Source organism: Mustelus asterias, chromosome 4 (genome assembly GCF_964213995.1).
Source record: "Mustelus asterias chromosome 4, sMusAst1.hap1.1, whole genome shotgun sequence".
Lineage (NCBI taxonomy): Eukaryota > Metazoa > Chordata > Chondrichthyes > Carcharhiniformes > Triakidae > Mustelus > Mustelus asterias.
In genome coordinates, this window is record NC_135804.1 from 149456023 (window position 1) to 149483488 (window position 27466).

Below are 27466 nucleotides of genomic sequence, written 5' to 3' on the forward strand. Positions count from 1 at the left end.
CAAAATGCCACCCACTCACACACAAATACTTCTGGCTGGGACGCCTTCGGTATAATTTTGGTGAGGTTGTTAACATGGAAGAATGTGCCAGAAGGATGCAGAACTGGCAGGCGGACTGTGGCATTAATCCACAATTTCATTCAGCTTGCTACTTTCAACCTCAACTCTCCAGCAAATGGCTCTCAACCTTGGACAGCTGAACATGTATTTAGGAGCTGGTAGCAACCCGACCCCTGCCCCTCCAACTCTATGCAAAGAGATAAATCATCAACAGCTTTCAGGTTAGTTGCTCACTGATTTCTATCTGGTTCTAATAGAAGTGTTTGGAGGTTGGTATCGCTTTTTAAAGTTATTAAAGTTGACAAGGACTGGTGTGACGTGTGATGAAGGTATTTGATCTCACTGCACCATTCTGCTCAGCCCACTACTTAGACTCTGAGTCAGGAGAGCAGGTGTTTCTAACCTCCTTGACCTGCAGCAAGACAGGAAGAATGAGCAGAGGTAACACAGAGGATGACAACTCACTCCCAAGAGGGAGAAGGAGGGGAAAAGTACCCTCAGCAGAAGGCCATGTCCACCCAGGAACTTCAGGGGGGGAAGGGTGGGTGTGATGTTTCCATTTCACGTAGATTTGATCTTGATTTGATTTATTATTGTCACATGTATTAACTTACAGTGAAAAGTATTGTTTCTTGCGCGCTTTACAGACAAAACATATCGTTTATAGAGAAGGAAAGGAGAGAGTGCACATTACAGTGTTACAGTCATAGCTAGGGTGTAGAGAAAGATCAACTTAATGCAAGGTGAGTCCATTCAAAAGTCTGACAGCAGGAAGGAAGAAGCTGTTCTTGAGTCGGTTGGTACGTGACCTCAGACTTTTGTATCTTTTTCCCGAAGGAAGAAGGTGAAAGAGAGAATGTCCGGAGTGTGTGGGGTCCTTAATTATGCTGGCTGCTTTGCCGAGGCAGCGGGAAGTGTAGACAGAGTCAATGGATGGGAGGCTGGTTTGCGAGATGGATTGGGCTACATTCACGACCTTTTGTAGATTCTTGCGGTCTTGGGCAGAGGAGGTGCTCACTGAACTCTGCCACCTTCTGCAGCCTGAGTGAAGCCTCATAGCAGAGCAAGGAGAGTATTGCCAGTGGCTGTGAAGGTGACCAGATGAAGAATTGTTTCACTCTGTTCTCCTTCCAGGCTGCAGGAACAGACAACATATAGAACATCCCCCAGTTCACCATCCATTGTACTGTGAGAGAGATTACTGTAAATACATTTCATTCAGTCTCATTAGATTGAAACAGACAATGAGAACATGGTTTTGCTTCTCCACAGTGGAGGGCACCACTGACAGCATACTTGGTGATTTACATGTGTCACATGTATTTTCAGAGATGTACCACAGTCAGAACTAATTCCCTCAGGATGGAGCCTCAGCAACCCAGCAGAATGTTGGAGGACAGGTTTCTGGGAATCCCTGTAAGCCCCTTTTGTAAACTGGAAACATTCTGAGCTTGTGCGGCAACAAGCTGCACTTCTATGGCAACAGGTTGAGATTTCATGACCTCACTCGAAGCTTCCAGTGAATTTACTTAGATGTTATCTGGTTTCTGCAGCGACATCAGCCAACAAACATCGCAGCGTCGCTGGGCCCACAATGTTCTCATGGGGTTGGTTGCTAATTCCACACTGGAAAGGATGGAGGAGGTTGCAAGCTGTGTGTGAAGGCCTGTTCAGGATTGGTGCTGGACTCCACAATGCCCCTTGACTACAGGATCTCTGGCAAGTCAACTAAAGCACAAAGCATTTCTGTGTACATACCCATCAGGCATTTTCTCTTCACCTCATCAAAGTCCGCACTTGAGTCCTCTACGGCAGAACCTGTCTTCCAGTGAGTTGGCACCTGTTCTACACTTACCCCCAGCCCTGACTGCATGCCTGGTATTTACCCGTGCACAAATCCCACCTCTAAGCTACACTGTGAATTGCAGAGTGTCAGTGGCTGAGCTGATGGCCGAGAGCATGAGATTGAGTGACAATATTTCTTCATCAATATCACCTCCTTCTTGCTCCTGCACCATTGCCTGACCAGGCTGAAGTTCTTTGGTATCCGAAAGGAGAAAGTCACGAGGGTGGGGTTATACTGATGGCAGTGGGGGAACAAGAGATGTAGCTTTAAAAAGAGAACAAATTGTGCGATGAGGAGGAAGTGCGATTGGAGAAGGATGATTATCGATGAGCATAACATCATCATCAAGCTTTCAGTCACACTGCTGCTCTCAGTAATGGCCGCTCCAATGATGGTTAGCATCATTCCCTTCATCAGGGTGAGGGCAGGCAGCTGGTCAGGTGCTGCTACTTACTGCCTGTCATTATACACCAGCCGGCCCTGCAAGAGGGAGAGAAATGTGGGAGTTTACTCGAATGTGTTTGAGTAATGTTGGTTATGGTTAAATAGACGGGAGTGTGTGTGAGTTGTGAGATGTGAAGCTTGCATCAGTGCTAAGTTTGCAAGAGTGAGATGATGCCACAAATGTGAGGTATGAGTCATAGTTGATGGAGATTGTTGGTGAGTTCAGGGAGTTTGATGAGTTTCTGAGTGTCGGAAGCTAATGGTTCAGTTGTAAGGATATGACATTTGGAAATGCATTCACTGACCTTCACCACTCGTGTGAGGTCATTGAACTTCATGCAGCAATGCATACAAATCCTTGCGGCTACACTGCTGACATTAATCATGACGGAAATCTGCTGTCAATGCCTTCTGATTGGATTGGCAGCTTCTGGGTACGGGACAGGATGTGGGGGCAATATCCTGAATTGGATGGGGATCCTGGCAACAGCAGCCACTAATTTTCATTTGCTGCCACGGGGTCCCACCACTGACCAAAGTGGACTTGATTCCCACTTGCGGCTCTGGCAGTGGGACTCCACTCCCTGAACTTCACAATCCAGTTCCATAACTTATTAACTGACCTGAGTCTGAAATCTGGCTGACACTGTTCAAATATGGATGCATTTTGCACATGTCCCTGTGTTCTCTGAGGAGAAATGCTTGTGCTCAGCTGGACAATTTGCCGTCTGGATGAATAAGCAGCAACCTTTCGTACAAAGTTTCACCTTGCTGTTGCAGTTTGTGTTTCACTTTGCCAACGGCAAAGGCTGCGGGGAACATTCAGACTTTCTTGTGAAAGCATAGGTCCAGCTGGGTGTATCGCAAAGTACTTTACCACAGAAAGGTAGCAATAGTCTTCCTCCGGCAATTTCCCTTGATCAAAGTTGTTGCCAAGTGTAGAGGCACCAAATAGAGAGGAGGCACTTAGACAATGGGAAACGGAGGCAGATTCAGGCGATCCTTGCCGCTGAGGCTGAACAGATTGACTGATGCGTTGCCCATGGTGACTTAGACGAGGGAAAATGAACGTGAAAAGAAAGCAATAACTTGCCATAAAATCTAGGCACCTTTGTAAAAGAAAAATGTATTGAAAGTTCATAAACAAAGCTAATTATAAGACAGTGTTTAAATAACAGCAATTAGAAGGGATTGTCAGCAATTGCAAGTAATAAAGGTAAAATATGGGAGTAAAAAGACATGGTCATGGGACTCAGGGATAGCAATAGAGAAATCCTGCTCTCTCAATCAGGGATTAGTGTAAAATAAGGATAGGTCTTGTAGGTCCTACAAGGATGCATAAATTAAAAAAACAAGAAAGGCGAAAGAAGAATCTGAGCTGGTTTAATCACTGGATACAAGATGGACATCCTCCTTAATCCTATTCCTCACCTCCCACTATGCAATTCCGACCCCCTCCCTGCCTCCTTGTTGGAACATAACTGGTTGTGTGTTAAACAAGGACATTTTTAACACCAAGTGACTGTGATGACTATAAAGGAAAATGTCCAGGAACAAATAATAAAGAAAAGGCCCTAAAAACCATTTAGTCTACTGAGGCCGATAACATTGAAAATGCCTGCTGATAGCTGCAGGAAGCAAATACAAATTAAAAATTCCCTGGGATCAATCTATTAATGAATCCGCAGACTGCTCTTGTACACTCACCATCCCTCAACACACAATTCCCCTGGGCTAATTAACATATTGGTATATAGAATTGAATAGTTCTAAGTAACATCTTTAAATACAGCACTGTGAATGCACCAGTTGCTAACACTCTGAATTCATCAGTTCGAATTGCTTCCATCACACCCACCACCCATACCTCATCCTTTTGCATATAACTCAAGATATCTCTCAACATAGTTCACATTTGGCTGGACGCCATTTGCAGTTGTACTATTGAATGTTTTCTTTAAAACAGGAACATAGCACCAAGAATTGTTTTCTTTTTATTATGTACCTTTTGGTACTTTTAATTCCAATCAAAAATCCAATTTGGCCCAAACAAAGTCCCTATATGAGAAACATTACAGATCCTAGCTGACAAGACAGTCCACACTCCTGTCTTGGGTTCGGTCAAAGCAGATCCAAGCTGATAGGATGAGGCATTACACCCCCTCCTGGGCTTGATCTGAGCTTCATCTTAGCCAAAAAGCCGAGATGGCTTTTTAAAAAATTGCTTCAAGTGAAGCCTCGGTGTAACTCCATTGGCTTCGACCAAATACACGACCAGATATACACTTGATCTTAGGCAGAAGGCTGAGAAGCGAACATAGTACCGAGAAATTTCACACAGCTGTCAGTATAGTTTACTTGAATTCCTGCAACAAGAAATTGACTGACTACTTACCTTCACATAGGCAACAATCTTCAGTGTAATTGTGGCTAAATACAAGGAATTCATTGCAAAGTCCATCAGGTTCCACCAGTCATGTACATATTCCGTAAACCCACCATCCCACATTTCTTTGATTTCAGCCCATATAAAACCTGGAAAAAGAGATATCTTGTTGTATCTGTATATCTGGCATTTTTCATTCAGATTTGCTTTTCACATGATTTAGCATTATTGTCTCCAGTTTTAATTCCTTCTGCTTTCAAACTGTTCCAGATGTGTTGTTTTTGCAGACTTGTTTTCAGTCTGTTCAGTTTTTGTAAGGCAATAAGCTAAAAATAGTCACCCACAAATAGATTTTGATCAGGCATTTTAAATGTAGCTGAGATGATAAAGGGATTGCCGTTAAGGTCACTATATTGTTTGATATTATTCATGTACTGGACTTGGGTATAAGAAGCAGAAGTGTGCAGAAGACACATGGATTCAAGGTCCAGTAAACAGTGAGAAGGATACTTCAGGGAGGAATAGGGAGACTGGTGAACTTGGCAGAAACATGCAGATGTAAATTAATGTCAAATGATGCATTTTAAAAGGAAGAATGAGGAGAGGAATATAAATTAAATGGTGCAATTTAAAGAGGGCATAGGACCATACCTGGCAGAGGAGAGTCAATGATCAGGCAGTGGACTTAGGATAGTCCATTGCACTTGGGGTGTGCTGACGCCTGCGATCATGGTTTCCCTAAGCTAGGGTAGAGTAAAGGATCAGGTAGCCATTGAGGTGAAACCGAGGCTTTACCTGATGCAATTTTTCAAAGCCATCTCGGCCTGTTGGTTAAGATGAAGCTCAGATCAAGCCCAGGAGGGGCTGCAATGTCTCATCCTGTCAACTTGGATCTTGTTTGATTGAGCCCAAGATGGGATGTAATGTCTTGGCAGCTCGGATCTGATTTGTCCCTCCTGTGGGGATCATAATTGGACTTAATTTGAATTGGCTTTTTTGATTAGAATTAAAGTACTAGGAGAAAAAAAGGAGGCAGAGAATTCACATACACAATACTTTGAAGGTGGCAGGACAAGTTGATAATGCTGTTAAAACGCATAGGGACTTCCTGAGCTTAATGAATAGGAACATTTATTACAAAAGCAAGGGATTTGTACTAAGCCATTGTAAATCACTGATTAGGCTTCAGCCAAAGTGTCCAATTCTGGGCACCATGCTTTAGGAAGGCTATTAAAGCTTTGAAGATGGTGCAGAGGAAATTTAGTAGAATGGCATAGGGGTTGAGGGACTACAGTTATGTTGAGAGACTGAAGAAACTGAACTTGTTCTCCTGAGAACAGGGAATATTGAGGAAATATTTAATAGAGGTATTAAAATATATGAAGGGTTTAGAGAGCAGATGGGAAGAAACTGTCCCAGTGTTGGAGGGTCAATAACTAGACAACGCTGGATTACGCTAATTGGTAAAAGAATGAGGGGACAGGAGGGAGAATTTTCTTCACACAATGAGTTGTTGCGCCAGATTTTACTGTTCAGTTGATGGTGAGGCTAAGGGCACATTCCTTTATTTTATTTGTAAATGGTACAGGTGAGGAGCAGATGCATGTCTGAATGCAAATACCAATTGCAAAATGTGCCACTCCATTATTATCTGTGAAAAAGCAGCATTTCACTCTTGGTCTCAGCTTTGACATGTATTGGATACCAAGCAGATGCTGTATTTGTGTAGCAGATACAAACTATACTCACCACAGAAAATGAAGTTGTTATCTCAAGCCTAAGGATATCTTTGACTATGTGATAAGTTTTAATTGTTGTTTTTCTAGCACTGAAAATGACCCATTACATTATGGAGTCTCATTCACTCAAGTATTAATTGTCTTTGCAGATCTAAAAAAATGTGAAATTTAGAATCTAAAAAAAAAGCATTTTTGTTTACATTTTCTTTTTGTCTCCCTCTTTTCCTCTCCTCTTCCTCTACCGGATTGTATATTGAATTCACCCCTCCTCTCAACCTTCCCCTGTTTATTTCTCAGTCTAACAATCTGACAGGTTCATGAGATACCTGGTTGATTACCCAGTTCATTCAGGTTCGGGTGCTGTTGCCTTTACTGCACCATTAACAGCTTGCACTTTCGGACCTTTGTGGGCGCAGGAATAATCTAACCAATGGCAGATGCCACTGGCTGCTCTACCACACCCCACACCAAGATCTGTGAGGTTATCGTCTGGAGTGTATGACCTAAGGGAGAGGTGCAAGTAGACTCAAAGTAATGCTGAAAAGGGAATTAGATACACACTCAAGAAGGAAAAGCTTGCTGGGCTATGGGGAACGAGTAGGGGTGTGCAACTAATTGGATGACTCTTTCAAGGAGACAGCATTTGCATGATGGGCTGAATGTTCTTCTGTGCTGTAAGATTCTATTATATGAAACAATAATGTGTTAATATCTTCTAAATGAAGAAGTGAGTGGAAGGAGAGAGTTTTCTTTTACCTAAAACCCATGGTAATATCATCCACTCGACAACAGTAGGGGGTGGCCCCTGCATGTGAAGGTCTGTCTTGACAATGTGCTGAGATGCCAACAACAGCAAGAAAAGGAATGTCAGGTAGGAGCCGGTGTGGCAGATGAACTTAATAAAAGGGTTCCGGATGAACAGTCCCAGCCTGCTCTTTGGAGCCACCAAATAAACCACGGAGAGTATTGGAAATAGAAACCCGATGGTAATGCAGGTTAGGAGTTTGACTGCCCAATGTCGACGACGCCAGCCTGGGAATCCATCGTACCATAACGTAGCCAGTAATTGCTGGCAGTTTGGCTGAGCAACGAACTGTGAAGGAAGCACAAATACATAAAATTAATAGATTCAGAACAATATTCTGGGTCTGTACTCGAGGGAGTTTAGAAGGATTTGGGGGGGGCGGAGGGGTGGGGCGGATCTCATTGAAGCTTACAGAATACTGACAGACCTGGATAAAGTGGATGTAGGGAAGATGTTTCCAATAGTAGGAGAGACTAGGATCTGAGGGCACAGCCTCAAAGTAAAGGGACGGCTCTTTGGAACTGAGATGAGGAGGAATTTCTTCAGTCAGAGGGTGGTGAGTCTATGGAATTCATTGCCACAGAAGCCAGGTCATTGAGCATATTTAAGACAGAGATAAATAGGTTCTTGATTGGTAACGGGAATCAAAGGTTATGGGAAAAAGGCGGGAGAATGGGGTTGAGAAACATATCAGCCATGGCTGAATGGCGGGACAGACTCAATGGGCCGAATGGCCTAATTCTGCTCTGTTACCTTATGATCTATTATTTTTTTCATCTTTTGAGTTTGAAAAGTCCTCAGTTCAAGGCATTTTTCTTCCCCTTGCCCTCACGTCATTTGGACCCAAGAGGTTCTCTTGGCAGGGAGGGTGCAAAATCATATCCAGTGACTGTGTCCATGTAGAAAGGCAGCTGGTCTTTCTCACTGCTTTCCTAAGCTGCACAGCTGAGACCAGTCATTTGTTTTTTAATGGAATCATTGGCACAATACTGGCTTCGTCATCCCATGTCATAGCCTATTAGTCTCCCCATTTACTGCATTTCCAGTGAGCTGTACCATCACACGACTAAAAGCTGTCTGTTTTTAATTAATCCAAGCAAACTCCACCCTGTTCCAATGACTAGTCCAGAAATAGCGCAGATGGTTTTTGCAATAATAGCTGACCTGTGCCAGGAGAATGAAGAGCTGTGCCCTCCTGGATATATGATGTGGAGATGCTGGCTTTGGAGTAGGGTAGGCACAATAAGTGCTCTCACAACACCAGATTAAAGTCCAACAGGTTTATTTAGTAGCACAAGCTTTTGGAGCGCTGCCCCTTTATCAGGTGAGTGGAGAGTTGGGTTCACAAACAGGGCATATATAGACACAGACTCAATTACAAGATAATGGTTGGAATGCGAGTCTTAACAGGTAATCAAGTCTTTATAGGTGCAGATAATGCAAGTGGAGAGAGGGTTAAGCACAGGTTAAAGAGAAGCACAGGTTACCTCTTTAACTTGTGCTTAACCCTCTCTTCACTCGCATTATCTGCACCTATAAAGACTTGATTACCTGTTAAGACTCGCATTCCAACCATTATCTTGTAATTGAGTCTGTGTCTATATATGCCCTGTTTGTGAACCCAACTCTCCACTCACCTGATGAAGGAGCAGCGCTTCGAAAGCTCATGCTGCCAAATAAACCTGCTGGACTTTAACCTGGCGTTGTGAGACTTCTTATTGTGACTACCCCTCCTGGATATAATACTAATAAATCCAGCTTCTGATAAATAGGGAACCAAATCACAAAATGATTCCATTATTCCACAGTGATGCACAGCAACTGTCCCTCGGAGAGGCAAGGGGGTGGTTATGTTGTGCTCATGTGGTTGGCAAAGATTCGCACTATCCTCATTTTATACCTCTCTTTAACTCTGAAGAAGAGTCATATGGACTCAAAACCTTGGCTCTATTTTCTCTTTCCACAGATGCTGCCAGACATGTTGGGGCAAATTTTCCCCTTCCACCCGCCACGGGAATCATAGTGGGCGAGGGGTGGATCATTTGATTTGATTTATTATTTGTCACATGTATTTACAGTGAAAAGTGTTGTTTCTTGCGCGCTATAGAGACAAAGCATACTGTTCATAGAGAAGGAAAGGAGAGAGTGCAGAATGTAGTGTTACAGTCATAGCTAGGGTGTAGAGAAAGATCAACTTAATGCAAGGTAGGTCCATTCAAAAGTCTGACAGCAGCAGGGAAGAAGCTGTTCTTGAGTCGTTTGACCTCGGGCAGGATTTTCAGGTTTTGGGGCGAGCACGGCTGAAAAATCCCACCCACTGAGATTTTCCAGCATTTTCTGCTTTTGTTTCAGATTCCAGCAGCGGCAGTATTTTGCTTTTATTATTTCTACCTTAAGAATTTAGGTTCAAAGCTCATTAATTGTACAGAGTTGGAGGTCATGAGGGTGTAGACAGGGGGGCCAATTGTACAAAAAGGCTGCAGTCATTCATTCACATCAAATGTTGTAACATTTTTAAAAAAAGTATTAACACAGCTCTGGATATGCAGGATAATCACTCAGTGCTGGGATTATTTCAGCTTTTTGTACCTTAGCTCTCAGTTTATTTTATTGAATTTGAACAATCTTCCAAAAACTGATATTGTTCTGCTCTTACCGGATTTTTCAACATATCCCCTGATCTTCTCCTGCTTTTTCACGTGTAAAATAGAACTCAAAATCACTCCAAAGAGCCTCTCATTTTAATTGGTAGCACAAAAACTGAATATAATAATCCTTAATCTGCTGCAGTACATTAAACCCAACACACTGATCCTGATTTTAATTCCTCGATGGCTGATGAGAATGGGTGATCCAGTGGCGTACCTGAAGCCCGGAAGTTAGTTCAGCGTGTCTGTCATGTGCTTTTCAATGCAGCCACCTCCTAACAGTTTTGTTTCTAGGTTTCCCGTTCAATCAGCTGCAGTGGGCTTAATGTGGACTCACGCATGTTGTGATCTCTACTCCAGTATTTAAAGGGACAGCCCAGACATGCTTTTTGAAAGATTTAGGAGTTGGGAACCAAAGAGAAGAAAATGTTGGAATAAACTCCAGAGGGCAGAGACTTTGTTTCGGTGGTCCCTCCCTGGATTTACTGCTGCGGTTGTGAAGAGTCAATGAGAGACACACTTCTCTCCCAATGAGAGAGAGAAACCGCAGTTTTTTTTATTCGTTTGTGGGACATGGGTGTTGCTGACTGGCCATCATTTATTGCCCATCCCTAGCTGCCCTTGAGAAGGTGGTGGTGAGCTGCCTTCGTGAATTGATGCAGTCAATTGATACAACTGAGTGGCTTGCAAGGCCATATGAGAGAGTCACATGTAAACCAGACCAGGTGAGGATGGCAGGTTTCCTTCCCTAAAGGACATGAGTGAACCAGATGGGTTTTTCTAACAATCGACAATGATTCCATGGTCATCAGTAGATTCTTAATTCCAGATTTAAAAAAAATTGAATTCAAATTCCACCATCAGCCGTGGTGGAATTTGAACCCAGGTCCCCAGAACATTAGCTGAGTTTTACCAAGATGGTGCAGTTGGTTATTGTGTTTGGTGCCATGTTCCTGGATTCAGTGCAGAAATAACTTTTGTCCCAATCTCCATAGAGACCAATAACTTTTAAGAAGAGATTCAAATTCCAGTCATAAGCTGAATGAATGACATAAGATATCACGCTGGAAAACCTTACTGTAACAAATGACTAAAAAAACTTGACTTAAACACTGTTTTCATTTTGTAGGCAACTTATGCTTTAAACTACTAAAAGGACATTCCACTTTTATATCTATTACACGTCGCAACAGACATGGAATTGCAATCCTTATTGCAAACAGTCCACACTATCTCCCAGCTCCCAATGGGTTCCAATATCTCCATTTTGCCAATAGTAGCTTTGAGTGACCAGCTCCTGACACTTCCCTCAGTTTTCGGAGAGTTTTGTAAATCCACCATCAGCTGTTACGCTGGTTCTGACTGTTTTGCTTCCTCCTTGCTATACCAGAGAAAATCACCCAGAATCCTTAAAAGGTTGCCGGATACATCTTTTCAACTATTTCATTCTCTGATCTGGCTGTGATAGCTTACAATGTCAAGCAGCCTCCTCCTCGGCTGACCCTAATCTTAACTATCGTCTGTGGTATTCATTAACTTGTAGAGAGGCCTGTAACCTGATCACAAATAGAACTTCCTCTAATGTGAAACAATTAACCATGTATGAAGATAGAAAGGCTAACAACTTACCCTTGATCCCAACTCCCTATTATCTTACAAGTAAACATACAATTTATAACACAACTGTTTACAACCCAATACATATACCTTTTTGGGAGAGTCAGAGTCAACTCAGGGTAAACTCAGAGACTGCTGCCTTTACCTCCACACATAAATATCTTGCATCTTCTTCTCAGGAAGACAATCTAAGCCTTACTTCGATCTCTACCAATCAAACCACCTAGGCTTACGATAAGGCAGGCTTCAGCAATTATCACATGACCTTCATCACTTACCCGAGATTTAAAACTGGTTTCAAAATGCAAGATTCCTCCAAACCTCGTAATTGTAACACTTTAATGACCTAAGCAAGGTAGCACAGTGGCACATTAACCTATATCCAAGCCACACACCATCCTGCTTTGGAACTATGTTGCCATTCCTTCACTGTCACTGGGTCAAAATCCAGGAAATCCCTTCCTCACAGTCCTGTGGATGGACCTAGGCCAGATGGACTGCGGCGTTCTAGAAAGCAGCTCACTGCCACTTTCTCAAGGGTAATTAAGGATGGGCAACAAAAACTGGACTTGCCAGCAATGCTTACATTCCATGAAAGGATTTAAAAAATCCTGTGTGCGCATCAGCCCGCCTCCTCACTCTGCAATCTCAAGCCTACTGTAGAACATCACTCATCACACCCACTTACCTTGTACACTATCATTCTCTGTCTATATATTTCCTCACATCCCTATCTATCCATCCACCTCTAACACTTAACACCATCCTTAAGTAATGCCATACCTCTCCCCAGAGGTGTAATGCCAAATTTTGAAGTATAGGAGTTTGAAGAAAATGTGTTGGCCATATCATTTCTATGTCTATTATGTATTAATCATTTGTGTCCACAGACGTCAGTAAAACTATGCTTTTTAAATGAAAAACATTTGCCCCATAGGCATTTATTTCGAACCATATGATATTTTGAATAGTAGTCTTGAGTATGGCTAGAATTTCATTATGGAACTGTTTAATTATTTAATTCAAACATATTAAAACCATGAATTACAGAAAATGTTACTTACTTTTGACTCGGGCTTGGTATATAGAGGGGAGACGACTTTGCTTGATTTATATGTATAATCTAGACCTGGGCATACAGGGCACAATTTCAAAACTTGAAGATAATGCATGGCTTGGAAACATTGTGAACTGCGAGGAGGATAGTGATAGACTTCAAGAGGACAGGCTGGTGGAAGAGACAGACACGTAACAGATGGAACTTAATGTAGAGAGGTGTAAATTGAACATTTTGGTCAGAAGACCAAGAAGAGGGGCATGAAATGAAGGTACAATTCTAAATGAAATTCAGGAACAGAGGGACCTTGAGTATGTTTGTGCATAAATCATTGAAGGTGGTAAGGGAGGTTGAGTAAGTAGTCTCACAACACCAGGTTAAAGTCCAACAGGTTTATTTGGTAGCACGAGCTTTCGGAGTGCTGCTCCTTCATCAGGTGAGTGCAGGATTTGTTTCACAAACAGGGCATATATAGACACAAACTCAATTACAAGATAATGGTTGGAATGCAAGTCTGAGGTTACCTGTTCAGACTCGCATTCCAACCATTATCTTGTAATTGAGTTTGTGTCTATATATGCCCTGTTTGTGAAACAAATCCTGCACTCACCAGATGAAGGAGCAGCACTCCGAAAGCTCGTGCTACCAAATAAACCTGTTGGGCTTTAACCTGGTGTTGTGAGACTACTTACTGTGCCCACCCCAGTCCAACGCCAGCAACTCCACATGAAGGGAGGTTGAGAAAGCAGTTAATAAATTATACTGAATCTATGGGTGACACAGTGGCACAGTGGTTAGCACTGTTGCCTCACAGCGCCAGGGGCCCTGGTCTGATTCCCGGCTTGGGTCACTGTCTGTGTGAAGTTTGCACATTCTCCCCGTGTCTGTGTGGGTTTCCCCCGGATACTCCGGTTTCCTTCCACAGTCCAAAGATGTGTGGGTTGGGTGGATTGGCCATGCTAAATTGTCCCTTAGTGTCAGGGAGACTAGCAGGGTAAATGTGTGGGGTTATGGGGAGAGGGCCTGAGTGGGATTGTGGCCGGTGCAGCCTCAATGGGTCGAATGGCCTCCTTCTGCACTGTAGGATTCTATGGATTCTATGAATTCGAGGTTTTAGAAATAGGGGAACAGAGTACAATGGCAAGTAAGTTATGAATCTTCATAAAACACTGGTTCAGCCTCAATGGGAATAACATGAAGGTTTTAGAAAAGGTGCAGAAAAGATTTATAAGAATGGTTCTGAGGATGAAAGATTTCAGTATGTGGATAGTGTGGTGAACCATAGATGGTTACCACTATGGATACTTGTACATATGTTACTCTTGTTACTGTTGGGGTTAGGGTTGGGGTGTTCCACCTGTTATCATTGTTTATGTGGTACACTCCGTTAGGCTCCGCCTCCTTACAGGAGTATAAAGGTCACTGCTACTTCCTAGTAGCCCTTAGTCTGGGATAGTATTATTAAGTAGCGTGCTCCAATCTTGTTGTGAATAAAAGCCTTTATTCCCGGGTACGTCCTAGCCTCTCGTGTGAATTAATCGCGCATCAGATAGTTTGGCAATGTTGGGGCTGTTCTCCTTGAAGAAGAGCAGGTTGAGAGATTTGTTAGCCGTGTTCAAAATCATGAGGAGTCTGGATAGAGTAAATGGGGAGAAACTGTTCCCATTGGCACAAGTTCGAGAACCGTAAGGTGATTTGTGAAAGACCCAGAGGCAACATGAGGAAAAACATCTTTACAAAACAAGTGGTTTGGAGCTAGGATGCACTGCCCGAGTGTGTGAGGAAGACAGATTCAATTGCAGTTTTCAAAACGAAACAAGATAATTATGTGAAGAGAAAAGATTTCACGGAAAAGGTCGAGGAGCAGGACTGGCTGAATTGCTGTTCCAGAGACTGATACAAGGACAGGGTGTTGAATGGCCTCCTTCTGTGCTGCAGCAATTTGATGGGCGGAATTTTACAGCCCCGCCATGGTGGGGCAGCCCATAAAATATGACAAGCCGTTCAAAATTCCATTGACTTTGGGGGGACTGGAAAGTCCCGCCAGCAGGAGGGGCTGTAAAACTCAGTGTTTTGATTCTAGTATAGATACATTCAAAGAAGTTGATAAATGTATGAGGAACAAGGAAGTTGAGGGTTACCCCGATAGTATGATCATAAAGGGTCGGAGGAGGCTTGTGTGGAATATAAACACCACCAGAGAGGGGGTGTGCTGAATGGGCTGTTTCTGTGCTGTACATTCCATGTAAAAGGGCCAACAGGGAATACAAACTCTGGACATGATCTTACTGGCTGTTCACGCCACGCTCCCGTCGTAGCGAGGTCGGAGAATTTGGTGCCCAGCCAAATCTCCATTCACTGCAGTGGGATGGGACATTCCCATCGGCGTGAATGGTGGTAACATTGCTGCCACTATATGGGGTGGAATCCTCCGGCCATTCACGCCAGGGGGATTCTTCTGTGCTGCTGCAGTGAACACAGGGCGGCACAGTAGCACAGTGGTTAGCGCTGCTGTCTCTCAGCCCCAGGGACCAGGTTCAATTCCCGGCTCGGGTCACTGTCTGTGTGGAGTCTGCACGTTCTCCCCGTGTCTCCGTGGGTTTCCTCCGGGTGCTCCGGTTTCCTCCCACAGTCTGAAAGGCGTGCTGGTTAGGTGCATGGGCCACGCTAAATTCTCCCTCAGTGTACCCGAACAGGCGCCGGAGTGTGGCAATTAGGAGATTTTCATAGTAAATTCATTACAGTGTTAATGTAAGCCTATTTGTGACACGAATAAATAAACTCTAAACGTAAACTTTAACTTTTTAAAAAAACAGAGATTTGACTGAGCGCCAAATTCTCCGTCCTCTCTGGGAACTGTAGCTGTGTGTGAACGTCTGGAGAATTCTGGCCATTGTGTTTCACATCCGCAGACCATCACAGCACATGACAACTATCTCTCCATCACACTCCGACCCACACGCCATCCCCTCCACCCCATCTCTCCCCTTAACCCCTCACACACTCTCTCTCTTCAGTTACTCCCTTACTTAGTTGCACCTGTTCTTCCGGCTGCCTCCTCCAGCTGCCTCGCCCGGCCCTGGAACATTGCTTCAAAACTTACCTTCCCATTCCTTGGTGCTGGATCAGCAGCTTTCCAACATTTTTCAAATATAAGTCAGTCGAATATTGAACAAGTCTGCTGGGCCACATTGGGTTGGACAAGTGTGCTGTAAGCAGAAGGTTCCGGAATGGTGCACCGGTGTCCTGCAGCAGCACTACACCAACACGCCTCCCTTGTAATTATCCTCACTCCGTCCATTGGATGAACACATTCCATTAGTCTCATCCATATGTTTTTTCTTTCGTTCTTTGGAGGAGAAGTGAACCCAGAAGGGCGGCACGGTAGCACAGTGGTTATGGGTGGCACGGTAGCACAGAGGTTAGCACTGCTGCCTCACAGCTCCAGGGACCTGGGTTCAATTCCCAACGTGGGTCACTGTCTGTGTGGAGTTTGCACATTCTCCTCGTGTCTGCGTGGGTTTCCTCCGGGTGCTCCGGTTTCCTCCCACAGTCCAAAGATGTGCTGGTTAGGTTGATTGGGCATGTTAATTTGCCCCTTAGTGTCCCGGGATGTGTAGGTTAGAGGGATTAGCAGGGTAAATATGTGGGGTTGGGGGGATAGGGCCTGGGTGGGATTGTTGTCGGTGCAGACTCAATGGGCCGAATGGCCTCCTTCTGCATTTAGAGTTTCTACGACATTCTATGACATTCATCTATGAGAACACTCGGGAGAAAATCAGAGCACAACTCCCCTCAAATATCTCACAGATGGCACGCACAGAAGATGAGACCCTGGAGTTCAGTAGAATCCCTGACTGCTTGCCCCAACTAACTGGTGATGCCATTCAGTAAAGAAACACTCACACATCATGACACTCAGCCATGTTGATGTGATTTCAACAGTCACTGAAATATGATCAAGCTTGCTGGAATTAATTCATGGTTTTCATCTTCCACAAGGCCTTCAGCAGCAGTTGTTGGAGGTTAATGATGAATATTGCTAAGAGGAATGGAGACCTTTGGAGGGTACACAATCAAAGGCTCACACAGATCCTGAACCAGCTCAGATACTCACACTTTGCTGGGAGCAAGAAGGCAGATTAGCTGTGTTTTCACCTGGAGGTTCACAATTCACGTGGACAAGAACATGTGGAGACAGAGATAGCAGTGGAGGCAACCGCCATCAGAGGGCGCAGACCTCTCCTGTCACAGATGTCACAGATGTTCAGCAGATGTGGTGAAGAGAAGAATCATTGAGCAGAAGCAGTCAATGTGCAATGCACTGAGGGGCTTTCAAAGTAGGCTTTACACAATGGCAGAGGGATTGGAGCTCACCATAAACAGGAGGAGGTAGTGTCACAGGCCACTGAAATGATGTTTTCCTCCAGGGATCAATGCTAAATGAAAATGGTGCATCAATATTGCAAATTACTTTAGGGGATAGGTCAATAGAAATGCAGTGGCAGACATTTAAGAGATATTTCAAAAAGCACAGAATAGATCCATTCCAATGAGAAAGAACATTTCTAAAGGGAGGACCCTCCATCCACGGTCTATTAAAAAGTTAAAGATAGTATCAAACTTAAAAATAAAGCATACAATTGCGCAAAGATGGTCAGAAGATTGGACAGAATATTAAAAACAGCAAAGAATGACTAAAGGACTAATAAGGAGGGGAAAAACTAGAATATGAGGAAATTCTAGCTAAAAATATAAGACCAGATGGCAAGAGTTTCTACAACTGTTGAAAACCGAAAGGGATGAACAAAGTTGGCCCTTTGGAAGTAATAATGGAAAATAAGGAGATGGCAAATGAATTGAAAAGGTATTTTGCATCATTGCTCACTATAGAGGAAGCAATTAATATCCCAGAAAAAACTGTAAATCAAGAAATGGAAGAGAGGGAAGAACACAAGAAAATTCCAATCACCAGGGTAATACGAGGCAAATTGTTGGAGCCGGGGGCTAACATGTTCCCGGGTCAAAGAACAAAGAACAAAGAACAATACAGCACAGGAACAGGCCCTTCGGCCCTCCAAGCCCGCGCCGCTCCCTGGTCCAAACTAGACCATTCTTTTGTATCTCTCCATTCCAACTCCGTTCATGTGGCTATCTAGATAAGTCTTAAACGTTCCCAGTGTGTCCGCCTCCACCACCTTGCCTGGCAGCGCATTCCAGGCCCCCACCACCCTCTGTGTAAAATACGTCCTTCTGATATCCGTGTTAAACCTCCCCCCCCTTCACCTTGAACCTATGACCCCTCGTGAACGTCACCACCGACCTGGGGAAAAGCTTCCCACCGCTCACCCTATCTATGCCTTTCATAATTTTATACACCTCTATTAGGTCACCCCTCATCCTCCATCCTCAAGTCTTAGAAGAATTGTCTAGCGAGATAGCCGATGCATTAGTTTTAATTTTTCAAAACTCCCTAGATTCGAGGAAGGTTCCATTAGATTGGAAAGCAGAAAATGTAACTCCTCATTTGAAAAGGGAGGGAGACAAAAAGCAGGAAGCTGCAGACTAGTGAGCTTGACGTCTGTCAATCAGGGAACATGCTAGAAGCTATTATGAAAGATGCACTTAGAAAAATTCAAGGTAATCAGGCAGAGTCAACATGGTTTTGTGAAAGGGAAATCATGTTTGATTAATTTATTGGAACTCTTTGAAGAAGTAAGGTGTGCTGTGGTTAAAGGAGAACCGATGGATGTACTGTCCTTAGATTTCCAGAAGGCCTTTGATAAGATGCCACATCAAAGGTTGTTGCAGAAAATAAAAGCTTAAGTTTAGGGGTTAACATATTGGCATGGATAGAAGATTGGATAGCTACCAGGAATCAGAGAAGAGGCATAAATAGGTCATTTTCTGGTTGGCAGGATGTGTGTGCCATAAGGATCAGTGCTGTGATCTTAACTTTTTATAATTTATATAAATGACTTTGATGAAGGGATTGGAGGTATGGTGGCTAAATTTGTTGATAACACAAAGATAGGTAGGGAAGTAAGTTGTGAAGTGGACATGAGGAGGCTACAAAAGACAATAGATGGGTTGAGTGATGGGCAAAGATTTGGCAAATGGAGAATAATGTGGAAAAATGTGAAATTGTCCATTCTGGCAGAACAAATAAAAAAGCATATAATCTAAATGGTGAGAGATTGCAGAGCTCTGAGATACGTCCTCGTGCATGAATCGCAAAAACAGAAGTAATTAGAAAAGCTAGTAGAATGTTATTTTTTGTTGCGAGGGGAATTGAATAAAAAAAGTAGCAAGATTATGCTTCTGTTATATAAGGCATTGGCGTGACCACATCTAGAGTACTGTGGGCGGCACAGTGACATAGTAGTTAGCACACTGCTGCCTCACAGCGCCAGGGACCCAGGTTCAATTCCGATCTTGGGTCACTGTCTGTGTAGAATTTGCATGTTCTCCCCAGATCTGCGTAGATTGAGTGGCGCAGCGGAAGCGTGCTGGGCCCATAACCCAGAGGTCGATGGATCGAAACTATCCTCTGCTATTCCTATAGGGGTAGCACGGTAGCACAGTGGTTAGCACTGCTGCTTCACAGCTCCAGGGTCCTGGGTTCGATTCCCGACTCGGATCACTGTCTGTGTGGAGTTTGCGCATTCTCCTCGTGTCTGCGTGGGTTTCCTCCGGGTGCTCCGGTTTCCTCCCACGGTCCAAAGATGTGCGGGTTAGGTTGATTGGCCAGGTTAAAAATTGCCCCTTACAGTCCTGAGATGCGTAGATTAGAGGGATTAGCAGGTAAATATGTGGTGGTAGGGCCTAGGTGGGATTGTGGTCGGTGCAGACTCGATGGGCCGAATGGCCTCCTTCTGCACTGTAGGGATTCTATGATTCTATGATTTCCTCTGGGTGCTCCGGTTTCCTCCCACAGTCTAAAAATGCGCAGGTTAGATAGGTTGGCCGTGCTAAAGTGTCTCTTTATGTCCATTGATGTGTATGTTAGGTGGGTTAGCCATGGTAAAAGCGCAGGGTTACGAGGATAGGGACTCTATAGTGTACAATATTGGCCTCCTTATTTAAGGAAATATGTAAATGCATTGGAAGCAGTTCAAAGAAGCTTTACTAAACTAATACCTGGAATGGGCGGTTGTCTTATGAGGAAAGGCTGGACAGACAAGGCTATATATCTGCTGGAGTTTAGAAGAGTAAGAGGCGACTTGATTGAAAAATATCAGATCCTGAGTAGTCTAGACAGGATGTGGAGAGGATGTTTCCTCTTGTGGGAGAATAAAAAACAAGGGGTCACTGTTTAAAAATAAGAAGTTGCCCATTTAAGTTAGTGTCACAAATAGGCTTACATTAACACTGCAATGAAGTTATTATGAAAAAGACAGAGATGAGGATAATTTTTTTCTCTCTAGGGTTATGGGCCTTGGAACTCTCTTCCTCAAAAAGTGGTGCAAGCAGAGTCCTTGTATATTTTTAAGACAGAGCTAGATAGATTCTTGATATGCAAGGAGATGAAAGGTTATTGGGGGTGGGAGGGAATGTGAATCTTATTGAATGGTGGGGCAGGCTCGAGGGGCTGAGTGGCCTACTCCTGCTCCTAATCTGTATGATTATGTGTGATTGAATGATTAATGTATGAAAACTGAAAAACCAATCTTTCCCAAAGGGATTGTGCACAGGAAATCTAGCGTGTGGGAGTCAAATGTGCAAGTCCTTGTGTTGCGGTCGGCTTCCCAGCCTACTGGCAGTTTTACCCTTTGGTTTAGTTTAAATCACAATGCAAAATGAGATATTAATTTTCCTTTAGGGCTAGACAAATGCTGTTTCTGCTCTGCTAACTGCAAGACTGTTCAAGACTGAATCACAAATGAGTAGCTTCAGGACGTTACGCAGCATGCAGCAGGATTCCTCGTACCTTCTAGAATCAGTAGCTTGGTGAATTAAATAATGTAAGAAGTCATATTCGCTGGCAAGTCAGAGCAGATTCTTTAGAGTTGTACAAAAACCAATGCACCATCACCCTCAACTCTCCATTTAATTAACCTCATTCATGGAAAACATCATTACTACATGAAGTCTCAGATCATCATCCAAGGTGATCATCCCTCATATTCAGGCTTGTGATGGCTTTTTTTTAAGGATGACATTTTATGTGAACAAATGACTCCAGCCTTTGTTTAGACGATTGGTTTTCTTCTCCTTTGCAGCCATGCTATCTCCAGCTCTACATCATTCGGTCTCATTCTTTCTCTGAATCTCTTCCCTTTGTCTTCTCCTGACTATAATCTAAAAGTGTTGGACACCAAGATTCCATTTTTATTCAGTTTATCTCACCTTTCTTCCTACTCTGGTTAATTTTTGATGGTTTCCTGCCCTAGCCCTTCTCATAAAATGTCTAAAAACGTATATTCCATGCGCATGTCCTGCCACAATTATCTTATAATGTTCTGTATTTACAGTTGCATTGCAAATTGCAAGATGATTCACTGTAACCATACTCACTTGCTAATGGAAATATTACGGTGCTACCACTAGCGGGAGATGGTAATTGCCCAAAACTGGCACAAACTCAACCCAAGGCCTCCATCCGGTGTCACTTAAATGCTGCCAGTGAGCTGGAGTCAAACAGGCGTTCTATTGCAGCTCCCTGGTTGGGATGGATCAATGGGAAATCAGAGAGCCTGAGGCAATCCCAGGGAAGGGCCTCCTACTACCATGAAAAAGTCCAGGACTTTTGAGGGGGAGAAGCGAACCTGCCTTACAAAATTAAAAATGAGAAACATTTTCTAGGCAGTTTCCTAACTGGTCTCCACTACCAGTCAACACCTTTATAAATAGACAGAGCATTCAAGAGGCAAGGATCACTCATTTAAACCTGGAATTGGCAATCATGATCTTACAACTGGCATCAGATTCAAAATTGTATCCATGTGCAGCTTTATAACTATTTCAGACTGTCCCTTCATTCACAGATTTGCCTCAAAATTGCATTTGTTGTCAATGAGGTCTCAAATATGTCCCTCACCACTTTTCACCTGCTGTTTTTAGATGCTGGCTGCTTGGTTTTCAGATGAGAATCAGGCAACAAAAGATTGCCCCTTTAACTTCTAAATGGGGCCTGAATTATGTCTACTTATAGAACAAAGAAAATTACTGCACAGGAACAGGTCCTTCGGCCCTCCAAGCCTGCACCGACCATGCTGCCCATGTGAACTAAAAACCCCTACCGTTCCGGGGACCATGTCTCTCTTTTCCCATCCTATTCATGTATTTGTCAAGACACCCCTTAAAAGTCACTGTCATATCTTGTATCTCATGACTCGTATCGTTATACTGGTCCAATTGTCGTACATACTCAAGGCCCACTTCACCTGACATTGACACTTGTCTTAACGATGCATAACTTTATTGGTGACCAGTTAGTACATATCTTGAATGTACATAAATCAAGCTAAGCAGGACATTGAACTCCCTGTAACCATCTGGCATCATCTTAGAGAGCCTGGGCTGCTTTACACTCTGTCAGGTTCGGAATTATTTCCAATGATTGGGTGGTTGTAATGTCATCTACCGGATATATAGAACTCTTTGAAAATAACATTTTGTGCTGAATAAAGAACACTGGACTACAGCAGCTAGTAGGTTGCATTTGTCAAGGCCACAGGCCACTTTTTGGAGCCACGGGACGGGATTTTCCGCCCCCACCCTGTGGCCCATTTTGCGGCAGTGAAGGTGGCCCACCATTGGCCGGTGGCAGGATCATCCGGTCTTGCCACTGTCAACAGGTTTTCCTGTTGTTCCCACCCTTCACCGCCGGGGAACATGGGGCAGGGAGTCATCATCGACAGGACCAGACGATCCCACCAATGGGAATGGCTGGAAAGTCCCACCCACAGAGTTCTCAGAGACAAAACAGAGAAAGGTCATGTGACCCGGCTTTTGGGTATAAAATGTTACTGGATTTGAACTAACATGATGTGGAGATGCTGGCGTTGAACTGGGGTAAACACAGTAAGAAGTTTAACAACACCAGGTTAAAGTCCAACAGGTTTATTTGGTAGCAAAAGCCACACAAGCTTTCGGAGCCTTAAGCCCCTTCTTCAGGTGAGTGGGAATTCTGTTCACAAACAGGGCATATAAAGACACAAACTCATCTTCATTAGCTGTAAGTATTCGCATTCCAACCATTATTCTGTAAATTGAGTTTGTGTCTTTATATGCCCTGTTTGTGAACAGAATTCCCACTCACCTGAAGAAGGGGCTTAAGGCTCCGAAAGGCTTGCTTTTGCTTTTGCTACCAAATAAATCTGTTGGACTTTAACCTGGTGTTGTTAAACTTCTTACTTTGAACTAACAGACAGAGCTTGCCACAGGGGCACTCGGGACAATAGCCTTACCTGCAATCCCTCTCTCTCTGAACCTTCTCTCAGCAAGGCTAAGCCCTGCTAGTGGTTTGAAAACCCATCAGAAGATCTCATTGCTGCATACTGAGAATTCTGAAATGAAGATTCCAACTCAACACCACTATCTTCAGAAGAAAAGAGAATCAACCAGCCATGATCACACAGCAATTGCATCAGCAACCACCGTGAAAAGAGCCTCTGTGGCTGTGAACAAGCATTCGAATAATGTCAATAATTTCTCTAACTTTACCTTTTTCACTTGTCCAAGTTTTAACATCTGATACTCCGTAAAGTTTATTTTCTTTTGTGCATGCCTGGTGAGTTGTGTGTGTGTGTGCGTGTGTGTGTGTGTGTGTGTGTGTGTGTGTGTGTGTGTGCCTGTGTGCGTTTTTGCATTAGTGGGAAGTTGGGACATATTTATACACTTTAAACCTTTTGTTAATAATTTTTGTATCTTTACCCATGTGAGTTTTACTAATAAAACAAACTCCTTGCTAGTCAACTCAAGGAACTTGGCTGGTTTAATTCTCACAGCCGAGCTATTCACAGTTAAGAACACGTTGAATTAGCAATGACACATTTAAACAAAAAACTTCAAACTTTATTATAACCAACCCAGATGTGGGACAGAGGGAGGAGTCAGCTCAGCTCTCCTAACCTAGTTGTAACAGTGTTGATGAATAAAAGCTTAAGGAGCCAATTATATGATGACTTAAAATGTTGCTTCTGGCATAGAATCGTAGAATCATAGAATCCCTACAGTGCAGAAGGAGGCCATTCAGCCCTTCAAGCCTGCATCGACAACAATTCCACCCAGGCCCTTATCCCTGTGACCCCATGTATTTATCCTGCTAATCCCCCTGACACTAAGGGGCAATTTGTCATAGCCAATGAGTTAGGTTACTTAGATTTACATACAAGTAAACATGACAATATCTTAGTCTTACCTCTTTCTGGTGGTACTTGATGGCTACCTTTAGTTTGGCTAGATCGTGGCATTTTTGGGGATCTAACTCATCACTCTGGTCATCTCTGTGGTTCAATATGATCTCCAGTTCCCTGGAACTTCGAGCCTGATCCAGCAGGTCTTTGGCAAAGTGCTTGCACTGCTGTGACAGCTCTTCATACTCAGCTTTGAACTCATTCTCCACTTTGCTGAGCTCCTTCAGTTCCCAACCCAGCTGAAAGGCTGTGAGGATCGGGTCTTCACTTGACAAGGCTATTAAGGAGGGGCTGGCAAGAGCCCGGTATATATTCAGCCGTGTCCTCGAGTGACGGAGGCTGTCAACCTCTGAACTGGAAACACACTCCACGCAGTTGCACCTGACTTGGTGAGGTCGAGGGATGGAGACTCCTCCATGCACCAACAGTTTTATAATCTCATAGTTATTGGTATGTGCAGCAAGCATTATGGGCGTAATATCTGGAGTGAATTCTGAAAACTGGGCATCCATCAGTAAAGGTGGGACCTGCCAGGCAGAAAGACATATATTAATCAATAACTATTTTCTCAGAATATCAAAGCAAACCAAAAAGTAGATTACACAACATGAAATGTTGTAGTCAGTAGACAGAATTGGATTTTGACGGTCTGTGTGGTTCCAGTGATGGAGTAATCCTTCTGATTTAGAGCGCTGAGGTTCTGGGCTACAGAGACCCAAATTAATCTGATGGATGTCAGGGGAATACCTCTGCTCCTCTGGAGAAAACATAAAATAATTGAACACATAAAGAGGGCCTTTTCGCTTTCTTTGCCAATTTCCACCTTAAATTACAATTGGGGTTCATAGGACCTTGATTTCCATACTGAAAGAGGCCTATCACCTGAATACTTTCGATACCTGTCAGTCAGTCCATTTTAAAATGAAACAGATCATTGAGGTCACTGACCAGCTTTTGAGGTTGTTACTGACCCGAATAAGATGAAGATTTAAACTGCACAAGTTCAAGGTAAGAGGGGAAAAAGTTCAGTTCAGATGTGCAGGTAAATGTTTTTACACAGAGGGTGGTGGGGGCCTGGAATGCGCTGCCAAGTGAGGTGGTTGAGGCAGATACGTTAGCCACATTTAAAACTTATCTGGATCGACACATGAACAGACGGGGAATAGAGGGATACAGACGGTTGGTCTAGATAGGACAACGTGATCAGCACAGGCTTGGTGGGCCGAAGGGCCTGTTCCTGTGATGTACTGTTCTTTGCTCTTCAAATGTTCAATTAATTTCCTTTTCTTCCCAATATTTTTCACTGAAGTATCCAGTCCTTAATAAAGTGGCAACTTAAATTATTTTATTTTCAACATTTATAATCCAAGGTGATTAATTATTTTCTTTCTATACTTCACTTGATGTCTCTTTTTACCACTTCTCACCTTTCAACAAAATATACTTCCTATCTTCAAAAAAAGGCAGATAGTACTATAGACCAATTCTGCGTCAGTGATGTGAAACATACCAGAGTATGTGCCAGAAGATCAGATAACAAGCTGTCATATAACAATAATAGTCACCATGCTTAATTAACATTATTGAATTATTTGAAGAAGTAACAGAAATCACAGAAAAAGATAAAGACAATGGTTGCAGTACACATGGATTTTCAATGAGACTTGCAATATTGATCTGTAAATTGCTAAAAGTAACAACACAAGTGGCAGGGCAACATGGTGGCACAGTGGTTAGCACTGCTGCCTCACAGCGTCAGGGACCCGGTTCGATTCCAGCCTTGGGTAACTATCTGTGTGGTTTTGCACGTTCTCCCCGTGTCTGCGTGGGGTTCCTCCAGATGCTCCAGTTTCCTTGCACAGTCCAAAGATATGCAGGTTAGGTGGATTGGCCATGCTAAATTGCCCCTCAGTGTCATGGGGACTGGCAGGGTAAATATGTGGGGTTAAGGGGATAGGTTGTTGTTGCAGGCTCGATGGGCTGAATGGAGGGATTCTATGATTCTATGACTCTATGAAGCTAATAAGTCAAGTCAGACTGCAGACCATGTAATAGGGTTCATTTCGAGTAGAATGCGAAAGCAGGGACATCATGTTAAATTTGTATAAAATCCTGGTTAGCTCCCAATTGCAGTACTGTGTGCAGTTCTGGTATCCATATTCTAATAAGAATTGTGATGCACTGTAGAAAATGAGGGAAAGATTTGTAAGTTACTGCAAATAAGGGGATGTGACGATTAGAAAGATGGAGCAGGCTGGACGTTTAGCTCTGGACAAGAGAAGATTCAGAGGAGGATTGATGGAATCTCTGAAATTATCCAAAGATGTGCAGGTTAGGTGGATTGGTCATGGCAAATGTGTGGGGTTACGGGGCTAGGGTGGAGGAGAGAGCTGGATAAGATACTCTGTCAGAGAGTCAGTGCAGACTTGATGGGCCAAATGGCCTCCTTCTGCACTGTACGGATTCTATGATTAACAACATAAGAACAAAAGAACATAGGAAATAGGAGCAGGAGCCGACCCCATGTGCCTGCCCTGCTATTCGGTAGGATTTTAGCTGACCTTTGCTTCAATTCACCTTCCTGCCTTATTCCCTGCGAGTCTGAACATCTGTCCATCACAAATATATTCAATGACAAAGCATTCACATCCCTCTGGGGTTAAAAAATAATTCTAAAGACTCACAGGCGTTTGAATGAAGAAATCCTTCCTCATCTCAGTCCTAAATGATTGGCCCTTTAGCCCAAACTGTGCCCCTAGATTCCCCAGCCAGCGAAAACAACCTTTCAGTGTTTACCCTGTTAAGGGATATGTTCGGGTAAACGTCTATTTGTCCACAAAAAGGAAACACGGATATAAAATAGTAACTGAGAAATCAAAAAATAACTTTGAAGGAATGACTTCACACAGAAAGTGTCTCCCGCATGGAATGATTGAAGCAGATTGCAGTTATGGATTGGGGGTTTGTGTATAAGATGATTATACTTTGGAATGCCTCTTTAATTCAAGGTAAAATGGAGGAATGAAGAGAGTCACATGATCTGCTTATAAGTTCATGCCCGACAACATGCTAGTGTGGCTTAGTTACCATGGGGACAGAAGAGCCCAGATTGAGACTCACTGGGAGAGAGGTGCAAACTATTCACACCTGATAAAAGGCAAGAGCAACTGGGCTAACTGTGATCAGAGGGTGATATTAAATGGAGGTAATGGGGCCTCTGGCAAGTGATAGTCCTGCATCACCTCTTTTAGGGAAAGCTCGCTGTACTAAGTGCCACTCAGGCACTTGACCGGTCAGCTGAGGGCCTTTCCGCAATTAAGGACCTTATGGGTGAAAGTCTTGCTTGCTAAGAGCTGTCAGCCAATCAGTGACCGGCAGCTTTATTGAGCAGCACTATCACTGGGGAGGTGGTGGCTGCTGTTGGTTCAATATCCACCCAAGGCCTGGTTGTGCTCCCAGCATGGTGAGTATCCTGCTTGCTGCAGGGTTAACATCAATGGTGGC

General features: G+C 43.5%; 1 protein-coding gene across 1 annotated transcript in view; it reads right to left on the reverse strand.

Moving 5' to 3' along the window:
• The window catches only part of LOC144493070 (short transient receptor potential channel 5-like), a 124353-nt gene that overhangs the window by 40454 nt on the left and 56433 nt on the right, over positions 1-27466 (reverse strand). Inside the window, exons 3-5 of the mRNA XM_078211941.1 lie at positions 23968-24489; positions 7232-7568; positions 4746-4885 (exon numbers count right to left, since the gene is read on the reverse strand). Coding sequence (XP_078068067.1) covers positions 4746-4885; positions 7232-7568; positions 23968-24489 — 999 coding nt within the window. The remainder of the gene's footprint in view (positions 1-4745; positions 4886-7231; positions 7569-23967; positions 24490-27466) is intronic.